Raw genomic sequence first — 12,610 nt, 5'->3', positions numbered from 1 at the left:
TAAGAGCAGCAGGAAGTTGCAACAAGGAAGAAGTTGGAGTGCGGGAGGGCAGGCTACAGTGAGGGGGCTTTTGTGAGACTGCGAGAGGGAGGAGGCCTGCCAGGGAGCTATGGAAGGGATACCCTGGAGGACAGAGCTCAAGACCAGCAGAGTAATTGCTATGTTGTTGTTTTCAATTTTGGTTTGGCGTATTGGGAAAGTGACAAAGGAATAAAAGTCTGACCAGAAGGGCCTGTGAGAGACTGTTTGGTGGGAATGTCATGGGAGAGCCTCAAAGGGGAGAAATTGTTAGCAGGGCATGGCAGACACACCCCTGGCCATCCCAGTAAATGGCAATCCTGATACAGCCATCAAGCAATACTAGGGTTTCCTTCTGAAGGTGATCAGCTTGTTGTCATGTTGTCACTCAGTCTCTTGGAGCCTCATGTGTGTTGAAATCACTTTTCTCTTATCAGCTACCTACTTAGTAGCATGTTGCAGTAACTGACAAACTTCCACATTTACAGATTTGGGGGAGGCATTATTCCATGCTGTGGGCTTAGTTTACGGAGCATTATCAGTGTCATCTGCATTTAAGGAATTTTGCAAGAGGACAACACTCCACTCACTAGTGACTACCATATAGCTTTAAACCTTGCCACTCCTGCCTAACAATTAAAAATCCTTTTTTGATATACCTCATTAAATCTAATTCAAATCAGCAAAATGGTATATGTATTTTATATTTGCTGTACGTAACTCCTTTAATGCTAAAGGATCCCAAAGCAATTTACCATTACATACAGATGGTACTTCTGAAGTCCAGTTGCCTTGGGGCAGACAATTGCGACAAATGAACATAGCACAATAATGCATAGAGTGGACAAATTTTAACCAAGGGCACAGACACACACAACTACTCTAATAAAAAACCAGCATAGTATCTTTAGTGGTATATTTTCTGCAGGGCTTAGACCAGCTTCTCTGTGTGGAAGCTTAACTTGTACCAGCATTTTTGAAGCCAGAAAATGAATTGTGGGTGCACCAACTGTATAAATGCACCTTTATCTGATTTGCATCCATGATCAGGTTGTTAGAGGTGCTGCCTTTTAGATCTGCACCAACAACTGAATTGTGGGCATAAAAATTCTGGTACAAGTTCAGTGTGAGCAAATGGAACTTGCAACATAAGGCCACCTGTCTGAAAAGCTACCCTGTCATGTCCATGGAGAGTAGATAGGACCCTGTTTTTTAAAGTGTCGTCTGGAAGGCCTACACATTGTACTGATGGTTTTCCAGAGGTGCAGTGATCTGGAGGGATGAGCAAATATATGGTGTTCAGATTATGTGGCCTGGGGCAAGTCACCTAACCTCTCTGGTTTAGCTTCTCTGGCTGTAAACTGAGGCTGGCAATACTTATTTACCTACTTCACAGGGATGTTCAGAGAGTTACTTAATGATTGATTAATTAATTAAGTAATGTGCTCTTTAAACATATAAAAACACTGCAGTGAACCCTCAATTTAATTGTCTTGGAAGAATGAAGTGTTGAGGTGATCCTACTGAGATTTGAACCTATAGTTTCACATAGCATAATTTTTAAAACGTTAAGGACATTATTCAGTTATGTGAATGCTGGAAAAATCCACACAGAATAGCACTTTCCTTTTTTGTTTTTGTTGTTTGTGACTTCAGGTTTTCTAGAAGAAAGAAACGAGATTTTATTTAAATGATTAGATAATCATTCTACCAGGTAAGAAGTCTTTTAAACAGGATATAGTACAGTTAAGGGCATGTTAATGTTTACTGCTTCTGATAATAAATTACATTTTAGGCTTTGTATTTTTATTTCTTATCTGTTCAGCAAAAGTTGAATAATCAGAGCTCAGAGAATTTCAAATTTTGGCAGTGTAGTTTTTATCAGCTCTTTTAAATAAAACTCCAAACACTTCCCCAGAGACTTACTATACAACAAATAAAGTCACAGTAACATATATGAAAGAAAAGGGTTGTACTTTTTCACTTACTCAGGTTTACAGTAATCTTAAACATATCAGTTTCCTACATCCAGGTCACCAGGTCAGCCAATTATGTGACTTTTTTTTTTTAAGCAGGGAGTCTTATTACTGTAAACTGTAATATACAGGGCCTGAATCTGTAAGATGCTAAGTGCCTCCAGTGAAATGCTGAGTGCCCTTATCTCTCATCGATCTAGCTCTATGATGATCTTTGAAAGCATATGCATCCCTTCATCTATGTATAAATTATCGAGGAACACAGCTAAACTGTGCCTTGGACTTACAGGCCATCATGTGGGGCCAGGGCCAGGGCAGGGAAAAGAGTGGAAACTTGACCCCAACTTGTCAGCCAGTACTGCCCAGCCAGCAGTAGGGTGTATGTGGGGGGCCGGAGAGGGGTAATAAATTGCAGCTGTTTAGGTCAGCAGCAAATGACTACATGTCTCGAGGCAGGAGGATGCAGGGAAAGAACTATGCCACAGCATCCCATGCTCAGGGCTGTACTTAAAGGCCCAATCTTCCCATACAACTTTTTTCCCCTTTTTCTTTTGCAAAGAAAACCAACTTTTGGATAAACCAACTGTGTGAAATTATCTAATGAAAATGATTCCAATGAGGGGGCCTCCTCCACCACCACCCCATCTCCCTCCTCCATTAAGAACTTCCATTTGCCTTTATTATCCATAATAACCATGGAGTCCCTGGCTGGAACTTGTCTTGTCCTCCCACACTGCCAATGTGAGTAAAACTTTTATCGCCATGCATACCCCACTACTTCCGAACACCTCTGCTGAAATCTTCCCCCATGTCTTTGTTTCCTGACACCTTGGCCATTGCAGTTTCCTTTCTCTAGGACCCGCACTAGATATCAGCTGTCCAGATTCCAGCATGTGCACAATGCTACTTCCAACCTTATACATATAAAGAAGTGCAGCCACATCATGCACATCCTAAAACACCAGCTCTTCCCTCCCTTTGTTCCAATTAAAAATTGTTTCCTTGTTCATAAAACCTTCCACAGATTTGCTTCAGCCTTTCTCAAGGGACTTGTTTCTCAGTACTTCTTGTCCCTGCCCCCTCAGCACTGGCCTCTGTCATTCCACACACTGTTGCTACAGTTGGCCCGAGAGACCTTACCCTGCATCTCCTGTTCTGAAACAACTTTCAGTATCCCTCCACCTAAAGCACTCTCCCTCTGATGTCAAATCTCACCTGAAAGTACAGCTTTTCTCTTAACTTCCTCCTTTTATTTCTGTCTCTCTTCTCCTATCCGATTTTAAAACTCTGTAATTGTATTAAGACTAGCTCTCTGAAAAGCATTTTTGAGAAGAAGTTTATATCAAAGCTGCTGTACAAATAAATGTTCTTTTTATCTTTCAGATACACACAGAAAATAAAATGCTATATTTTCCAAATAACTAATGACCTTGTTTCAATTTTTTTTTAAAGTGAAATCCCTTCAATGACTTAATTCTTATTGACCATTATAAGTAATGGTAATAATGTTTTAACTCCTGTACAGAAAAGGAAAATGCTTAGCAAAAACAGAATAATGATGTAATATAAATATTGACAGAGGCAGAGCAGAGGCTAATGTAAATGAGGGGAATGACCCAGTTTGCTGGGGCTCAGAAGCTGACAGCCATCACTATCTGACATTTGTGCATGTACTTCTTGAAATAAACTATTCTCTTTTGAATGCAAAAGAGAAATAGATGTAATGAAATTCATCAAGCGTCTTTGGCAAAATAATATCCTAATGTGAGGATTGTACAATAACCCTTAGGAAAAAAATTATAGCTTTTGTGTTCTAAATGAGCCAATATTACAGATTTACTTGCAGCCAAATGCCTTATTTGCAGCCAAATACCATTTCTATCCAGAGATAACGAGAAAATTCCAATGTTTCATGGCTCTTATTCACATCAAGGCATTGCGTGGTCATTGTTACAGTACTCCTAGGATCTCCCAAGATCTTTCAATAAATCAATACAGAGTGAAAGGAAAAGTTTTTTTGTGACAGCAACATAGTGCAACAAGACATAACAGTAGGACAGTGTACTGTAATGGAGAATACATCAAGTTGTCTCGTGCAAGTGAAGCAACATGAACCTTTTTAATAATCTCCAAGTAATCTGCATTAATACAGCCTTACTGCAGTGTACTGCGGTATCAGGAAACATTTCACTGTTGCATCATGATGCAATGCAACCTGATCGCATCTGTTATTTCCCAGATAATGAAGAATGTACTCATGTACACCCAGATAATGCCTGTACCCTATGCTTTTAAACTTTCTATTTATAATTTAATATTACAGAATAATTCTATCACATTATTAAAAAGGTGGGATGAAATATCTCATAACTAAAAAACCACCAGCACTATTCTTTTTCTGGGTTAGACACACCACCCACCATCAGTTTTATCCAGGAAAAAAAAACTAGATCAACTAAAAATTTCCACAATCTTAAGAGTCTACTAAGGAGTTATACAACAATTTAGTGATAAACAGGCTGAATTCCATAGATTATTTTACCCATACTTACTCAAGGAATCACAATTAGGTTTCTCTCTATAAACTTAGATGGTCTTGTAGTGTATTTTAAATCTAGACATACACTTGTATCCATACCTTTTGTTATATAAAAGCATAAACAGCACTGCAATTTGATTTATATAAAGTGCATTTGATTATTAATAAAAAGTTTGTAAAATATTTCTCTGAATTGTGTGTGTGCATGTAAACCACATAAAATGAACACTAATTTATTTACCAATGAATCCTAACTTTTTAGGATCATACTGGTAAATATCATTGCATAATATTACCTAAATGTACATATATTTTTCATGGTGTATTTTTACAATGTAAGAAGAGATTTGTATTGTACTTGTGCATAATTTCTGAAAGATGATTCTTAAAGTATTATGCCTTCAGTTACAAATACTGAAACATAGTTGTTATATACATTAACAGTACATAGGATCCATTTGGTTTCTTCATCCTAACCTAACAGTGTGCAATGAAGCTCACTGGAGGTGACATTTGCTGCAGCATATTGCAGTTTACTGCAGGACGCCAGCATATATGGTATTCTGATATAACTGATTTTGCTGCAGCAGCCCACAGCACCAGGGAATTTCCCAAAGGGCTTTAATATATAAAAGATTTTAGCTAACTATGTAAATTATGCCTCTCTTACAATATACGCTGCATGTATTTTATAACACTAAAAAACGATATTCTGTATGAAGGACAGCTACACAATCTCTTCAGTACTCAGTCAGTTATTGCACTAAACCAGGCAACGGAAAAAGATGCAAAAGATGAGGTATCAAAATGCAGTAATATACATAACAACTATTCATTTAAAATATTTTTTCAATTCCGTGTATATCGTTATAGATCTTTCAGGAAACTGGTTTTGACTTCAGAGTAGCAGCCTTTTCTTTTTGGTTTTGACTTGTGTCCCTGCGTTTGCTCTGTACCCTGCACAGCAAACCTTGTAGCAGTGAAAAGAATACCAGACACTTAGTGAGGCTCTCTCCCCTCCCCCCAACATTTGCTTAAAACAGAATTGACTCTGAATCCAAATAGAAGTTCTTGGGAATGCAGCTCACACACCAGGACCCTTGAAACCTGCGAACACGGAGAGGGCAAGTGCAGACAAGCTATTTTTGCTTTGTTTTGTTTTAGGATGACACCACGATAAATCTGCCCCTAACAAAAGGAACTTCTTTTAACGCGTGCCAAAGGCAGAGAGTGGGAGACAAGCGGTCGTAGTGGATTTACTAGCGCAAGCAATGCTTTCGCTGAGCGAAGGGGGGGAAAGGAATGAAGGGCGATACGCTACTTCACCGTGTTACTTTCTTGCTTGTGGGTCTGCTTCCCAGCGTCTTGTCTCCTCTTCCGAAGCCGCAAGAGGAAAGATCTTCACCTCCAGAGGGAAGGAAGCAGCCTGCGGGCAGATGCTTTGTCTGGCGGCTTCTCTCCCCACGCCTGGCGATGGTTCCGCTCGCGGTGCTCTCCGGCTCCGGACACTACCCCCACGCCCCCCGTGCAGCGCTCTCTGCCCGGCTCCTGGGAGACACTCCTCCTTGCACCTCCTCTTCATTCCCGACTGTACCTCGCCGCAGCCATGTTCGCTCTCCCCTCTGCAGCAGCTGCAGCTCGTGTGATGTCATCAGCCCCCAGCCAGCCAAGTCCAAACCAAAAAAACCCAACAAAATCCCCTTGATGAGCAGCCAGAAGCAGCAGCAGCAGCAGCAAACTTTGGGATTCAGCCCCCTGCCTCCTCCTCCTCCCGCCCCTGCTGTAAGCTGCCAACCGATGGGCAGCCATCGCCTCAGTGTCAGCAGCAGCATTAAACCCGGGCATTTCTGGGATGCAGGAGCTGGAGGTGCACAGCACGGTGCAATGCTGCAAGATCAGCCCAAGCGGGGCCCCCCCCTCCATGTTCCAGGGCAGGACTGCAGCTGAGCGCCGCTGATCCATCTGCATCGCCGCGCTCCGCTCGCCCGCTGCTCTCACTTGTGTACAAGCCGGGCGGAAAATCCCCGTTGCTGCTGCTCCTGCCGCCGCCGCCGCCGCCTCCCTCTGGTCTGCTGAGTCATGGACTGAAGTCCTCTCCCCGCTAACTCCCTAGCACATCGCAGCAGCGCCGTGTCTGCCTGCTGCAGCCATTCCGGGTCCTGACTTCAGGAGCGCGCGGCCCGGGAATCATGCCGCTCCGGCTGCCGAGATAAGAAGCCTGCCCGGCGTTCCCCTCCGGGCCGCTCTCCGCTCCGGGCTCAGCCCCGCACACCGCGCTGGAGCCATGATCGCCGCAGCGTTCTTGGTTTTGCTGCGCCCTTACAGCATCCAATGTGCCATCGTCTTGCTCCTGCTCCTGCTGGGGACCATTGCTACGATTTTATTCTTCTGCTGCTGGCACCGCAAGCTCCAGAAAGGGAGGCACCCTATCAAATCCGTCCTTTCAGGGCGCTCAAGGAGCCGAGGTAAGAGATGCAGTGCTTTCCTTTCCAAAGCAGGAGGACTCTAGTCTCTTTACATACAGATAAACCCCTCTCTCCCTTCCCAGGTGGGCTCATTTTCTACCTTGGATTTTGTTCCTCATAGAGCGCCTTAGCCTCCGTTTATTGGGGCAAAGGCTTTAGAGAATTCAAGCTGAGTCCAGGACTGCGGCAGCCTAGTCTCCACCCATCCCTTAACGAAATCTCAGCTGGTGGGAGGAAAGTAAGGGACTCGAACCTCCTGATTTCTCAAGTACACCAGAACTTCGCCATCCACTGCTAGCAGATGAATTAAATAGAAACGCCTCAGACTGCTGCAAGTTGGGCTTGGAGACTCAGATCTCACTAAAGAATCTGCACAAAACAACAAGCACTGAAATCAAACTTGTTAATTTAAGTGAATCTGAAACTAAGCCAGATGCCGTCCTATGTCTTTCTCTTTTCCTTCCAGATGCTGTCATGAGAACTCATCACTGTCGCTCCGAGGTAATTTATTTAGCACGCAATTTCAAGGTCAGAAGAAGTTCTCTTACATGAGTACAAATTGTTAAAGTCTTTATATAAAATCACTTGTTCACTTTTTATTTTGCACGAAAATCCCTATTTTGCACTTGAAGCCTTTCACAGAATGTGCCAGTGGTTCATTTAATATTAATTGATATTAATTAATATTAATTGGCCTATTTAATGATCCTTAAAGCAATTGCTTACTTAAATAAAAGCATTGTTTGTTTTATGTACCTGTAATAAGAATGATAGGTAAATACATAAAAAACAGTTGATGCAGGCAATATGGAGATATGCGTGGCTGGTACATATTGACATAGCAGAGCTTCCATTTCTTTGCTTTATTGTCAGTGGTCACCTGTGTTTTGCTGACTTGTTATTTCAGAGCTGCCCCCTTCACTTGAAAACTCAGTTGGAGCTGAAGATCAGTATTTCAAGTTAGGAATAAGACTTGACAAAATTTTCTTTGCAGTCACCAAAATTGTATATTAATAGGTCAAGGGTCTCCCAGCTCTCTTGTTTCAATGGTAAAAAAATTCAGAAAGAGTTGATTTCCTCTCGCCTGCTGGCACCAATTCATATACATCTTGCGGGAGGGAAGGAAATTCTGTTTCTGGCCCACCTCCCCATAGAGAACCTGCGTCTCCCTCAGACAGAGAGTTTCCACTCTCTTTTCTCCACACAGTGCATGAGCCAGTGCTGCCAGCAGCTGAGTTCTCAGCAGAGTCCCCTGTTCTCTGCTTTACAGGAACAAACTCCCTGCGTACTAGGTTGCAACTCCAGTTGGCCCAGCTACCCATCTGGATAAGAGGGGCAATCAGGCCAAATTTGAGTGGTCTTGCAACCTTGTTCATCAGATCACATCACTACTCATGGAAATTTGGCCTGGCTGCTCTTTGGTTTGTACAAAGGGACAGTCAGGTCACATTTCAGTGGCACTGTGTGCATGTGCCGCAGTGACACTCCAGATTATTCCAGCAGCAGCTGTACTGATTCACTATGAAGCTACTGTTTAAAAGTGGTCAGGCCATGGCCCGTCTGGCTCCGCGGCCTAGGGAACGTTGAGCAAGCACTCCTCCACACCCCAGTTGATGCCAAGGCTCTAACCACAAACAAGCAACATTTTTAGAATAAGGCAAATGGTATTATCCCTAAAGCTACTCTGTGCTTCACTGTAAGGCTTCTGCCTAGAATCTTCCCCAGTCCCTCTCCTGTCTGACTTACTGCTACAGATTTAAAAAAACAGCAGACATAGCTTCATACCCACTTCTGAAGGTACTTGTTGGTTTGGAGCCCCAGAAAGAGTTTTGCATGGACAGACCTATTTTGATGTTTACATCCCACTCAGCCCCCCCAACACACATGAAAAACATGGATAAAATTTTCAAAAGCACCTAGGTCTCTTTTTCATGAGACTTGGATTTCTAATTCATATAGGCCTGGTCTACACTTAAAAATTAGATTGACCTAGCTGTATCACTCGGCTGTGAAAAGTATAGCACCCTGAGCGCTGTACTTAGGCTGGTTTACCCCCGAGTTGATGCTGCTCGGTCAACAAAAGAATTCTTCTGTCAACCTAGCTATCACCTCTTGGAGAGGTAGATTAATTATGTTGACGGAAAACCCCTTCTGTCAATGTAGGAAGCGTCTACACTATGGTGTTACAATGGGACTGCTGCAATGTTGTAGCTGTGCCTCTGTAGTGGCTGTAGCTTAGACATACCCTTAAGTGCTTTTTGAGGCACTGGGTAACTTTCTCAAAAGAAGGTCTATATTTAGGGAATATAGTTAGTAGGGGAGGCCTCTTCTATTTACACTGTAGAAGTCCCTCTTTGCTGCTAGTGTGACAAGACAATCAGTTCTGCATTAAAACAGGAACCAAGTCCCACTGGAAGATAGAACAGTTTCACTTGGCGTCTTTCCCACACAGTGAAATGATTGATCTCCATGTAAAAGTACGTCTCCCAACTAAGACTGGAGAGTGGGTAGGAACTCCTTTAATGTCTTATACTGAATTGAGAGACATCTTTTCAGCTTACTATCTTCTCTGTTACAATGGAAATATGTAGGTATTCAAGGGGTTGTAAGCACTACATTAATACAAATAATCATAATAATTCACAGTGTAAAGTCAAAACAACAAAGAGTCCTTGTGACACCTTAGAGACTAACAAATTTATCTGGGCATAAGCTTTCGTGAGCTATAACCCACTTCATCAGATTGTTAGTCTCTAAGGTGCCACAAGAACTCCTTGTTTTTACTGATACAGACTAACGTGGCTACCCCTCTGAAACCTGTAACAGTGTAAAGTGTTTAATGCTATTATATTAACCCTGCCGTGTCTATTTGCATTTTACCTCATGCACAAACTGCATATTTTAAAATTTCCTCTAACTTTTACTTTACTGGAATCTTATTAGCTGGAATATGAAAAGCTGTATTTTTTTTTACCCCTTTCCATATATGTTATAATTCAATATCACCATCACTACTGTTCAACATTATGTTTGTCAGTGAAAATGCTGTTGTTTTTCCTCTTGATCAGATTAAATTGACCAGAGATTTTGTAAACTGAATTAAATTTAAGATTCTTAGAGAAATAAATTGATTAATTTGACATCATGAAATGGCACTATTTTAAAAATGTTTGAAAATAAATATTTATTTGAAAGGATATTAAAAATTGCTGAATTACAAAATATAATAAGGATCCTTGCACAAACGTTAGCAATGCCATATAAAACAAAGTTTAGCATTCTCATTAGTTTAGCAAAGTTTAGCATTTTGTACTATAACACAAAATATTATGGACTGTACAGATCAATTCATATAAAATCTGACAAAAGACAAAGAATTGTATTTTGAAAGTTGGAGTTTGTAGTTTCTTGCCCAAAATGTGAATGTAAAGTCATACTACTATGGTTATAATTTTCTAGTGCTGTTGCTGGCTGGTTCTAGTTGTGATTAGTTATATATTAAACATAGCTATATATGCCTTAATAAATGAGGATGAAAGACAGGATCTGTGGTAAATAGCAGAATGGGTTTACACATTAGTTATTCACCTTCTGACATTTACATTCAAATGTGACTTACGTCAGACATGAACATGCATTTGGTGGTCTGATTGTAGTCCTTAGAGAATGATGATTACCATAATCACAGAACTATTGGCAATTTTTGAATGACTGGCAGTCTTCCAGGAGAGGCTCAGATTTGGAAAAATGGGTGTTGCAAATCAGTATTGAAGTTCATTGTCAGGACTATAGCTTGCATGGTACATGCCTATTATGACTGTCTCTAGTGAGTACTATTAATCCTTTGCTCTCTTTAGTACTAAAACATCCCCAAATTAAAAATTAATGAGGACAGCACACTGTAAAGCAATATAATTACATCTCTGATGAAGTAATGGAAGGGTAGATACTAACTTTGAACAAAAAGAAAAGGAGTACTTGTGGCACCTTAGAAACTAACAAATTTATTTGAGCATAAGTTTTCGTGAGCTCACTTAGCTGTAGCTCACGAAAGCTTATGCTCAAATAAATTTGTTAGTTTCTAAGGTGCCACAAGTACTCCTTTTCTTTTTGCGAATACAGACTAACACGGCTGCTACTCTGAAATCTAACTTTGAACAGTTATTTATACTTCATAACTCATCCTATGCTGAATTTTGTGTTCTGCTGATAAATTTCATGAGAGTACCGTGCTCCTTTTGGGGGGTAAAATTACCTCCAAGTTTTGAAAGTCTTTGCAAAACACATATCTCAGAGTATATTATAAGCACTACACAGATATTTCAGATTTTTGTTGTTGGAAAAAAATTACATATTAGGTCAAAGTAAGACGTAAATTGGCATAAGTCCTCGTGATGGTAATTTGGTATGACATACTCTCTAGGGGGTTAAAAGGAAGGATTGCAGCAGGAAAAGCAACCAGCTGGAAGATACGAGTAGTTGTAAGATACAACAGATTCCTCTCTCCCCACCTGCCCTGCTGACACTCATTTACAACCAATTTAAGCTGATTTTCAGTTGTGCAACTTTCACTGAGCTCGATTGGCTGTTTTGGCCTTGATAGTTATTGGAACACCAGTTCTTTAAAGCTATTGTTACTGAGGTTGCCCTTAACAGTTCTACTCCGTTTTGAAGCTTCTACCAGTTTGAGTTGGACTCCCTGTGCTTAATATGGGAAACACCACTGGAACTGGAACTGGAATAAACTTGTTAATTGCCTCCTCTATTCACAAGATCACTAGAGACCAGCTAATTTCCAAGGGTCTGTACACTCTGCATGAGTGCAAAAATCAGGCTTTGCTTGATACAGTTATCCTATCTATATATTTTAAGAAAATTTCAGAGAAACAGCTAGAGAGGGAAATATTTTGGGTTTCATCCCTGCATTCCTTACCGACCCAAACTGCCAACAAAGCTCAATGGGAGTTTTACCCAAGTAAGTATTGAGAAGCATTGTTTGTTTGTTTATTCAATTAATTCAAAACTCCAAATGACAAATCATTCATTTATTTAAGCAGGTTCTGAATCCAGTGGGAGTTTTGGGATCTCTCTCTAAGTAAATACTTCAGGATTGGGCCCATCAAGCCATTCCATTTTATGCTAGCTTATTTTTTAAAGTTAGATTTGATATGGTAACCATATATTTAAGGATCTAAAATCTATCATTTAAAGGTTTACATTTGACTTGGTAGTGTTGCCAGATCTTGAGATTTTATGCCAAGTTGTGAGGTATTTGGGTTTTTCTGATAGCTTCAGCTCCTGGAGTGATGAGATCATGTGAGAATCTTACCTTTCTTTTTTGAAAAAGTAAGCATCTACCTCTCATGGTTGTGGAGAAAAGCTTGAAAACATGAATCCCAAAGGCTCAAAAACAAGAAGGCAAATAAAATGAAACTAAATTTATTATTTAAAAAATCTTCTGATTTTTAGGCCACTGGTGATGTTTTGGGGGGGCTGGCTCATGATTTTTGAATATGTGTGGTTGGCAAAGGGAAAACAATCTTTGTGATAAATGCTACAGTACTGCTTGATGTTTTTCAAATGTAGAGCAAAAAGAATACCATAGATTTAAA

At 40.7% G+C, this 12,610-nt stretch overlaps 2 protein-coding genes and 1 long non-coding RNA gene across 10 annotated transcripts in view; 2 read left to right on the top strand and 1 right to left on the bottom strand.

Moving 5' to 3' along the window:
* Positions 1 to 3,449, top strand: part of LOC119853979 — a 49,205-nt gene extending 45,756 nt beyond the window's left edge. The window contains exon 3 of the long non-coding RNA XR_006279811.1: positions 2,554 to 3,449. This is a non-coding gene — a long non-coding RNA (uncharacterized LOC119853979). The remainder of the gene's footprint in view (positions 1 to 2,553) is intronic.
* Positions 1 to 6,042, bottom strand: part of BEND6 (BEN domain containing 6) — a 41,819-nt gene extending 35,777 nt beyond the window's left edge. For 3 of the 4 annotated variants that reach the window (XM_038397739.2, XM_043510403.1, XM_043510405.1), the window contains exon 1: positions 5,855 to 5,984. The gene's annotated coding sequence lies outside the window, so the exon portion shown is untranslated. Of the gene's footprint in view, positions 1 to 5,854 lie in introns of all 4 variants that reach the window. The other variant, XM_043510404.1, reaches the window with a different exon arrangement.
* Positions 6,043 to 6,348: 306 nt separating this feature from the next.
* DST (dystonin) overlaps positions 6,349 to 12,610 on the top strand; it is a 468,601-nt gene continuing 462,339 nt past the window's right edge. For 2 of the 5 annotated variants that reach the window (XM_038397725.2, XM_038397722.2), the window contains exons 1-2: positions 6,349 to 6,998; positions 7,465 to 7,526. In XM_038397725.2, the coding sequence (XP_038253653.1) occupies positions 6,818 to 6,998; positions 7,465 to 7,526 (243 nt within the window). In that variant the 5' untranslated portion in view covers positions 6,349 to 6,817. The remainder of the gene's footprint in view (positions 6,999 to 7,464; positions 7,527 to 12,610) is intronic. The other 3 variants (XM_038397727.2, XM_043510392.1, XM_038397719.2) reach the window with 3 other exon arrangements.

This window comes from Dermochelys coriacea, chromosome 3 (genome assembly GCF_009764565.3).
Source record: "Dermochelys coriacea isolate rDerCor1 chromosome 3, rDerCor1.pri.v4, whole genome shotgun sequence".
Taxonomy (NCBI): domain Eukaryota; kingdom Metazoa; phylum Chordata; order Testudines; family Dermochelyidae; genus Dermochelys; species Dermochelys coriacea.
This window is presented reverse-complemented; position numbering and strand designations above follow the sequence as displayed.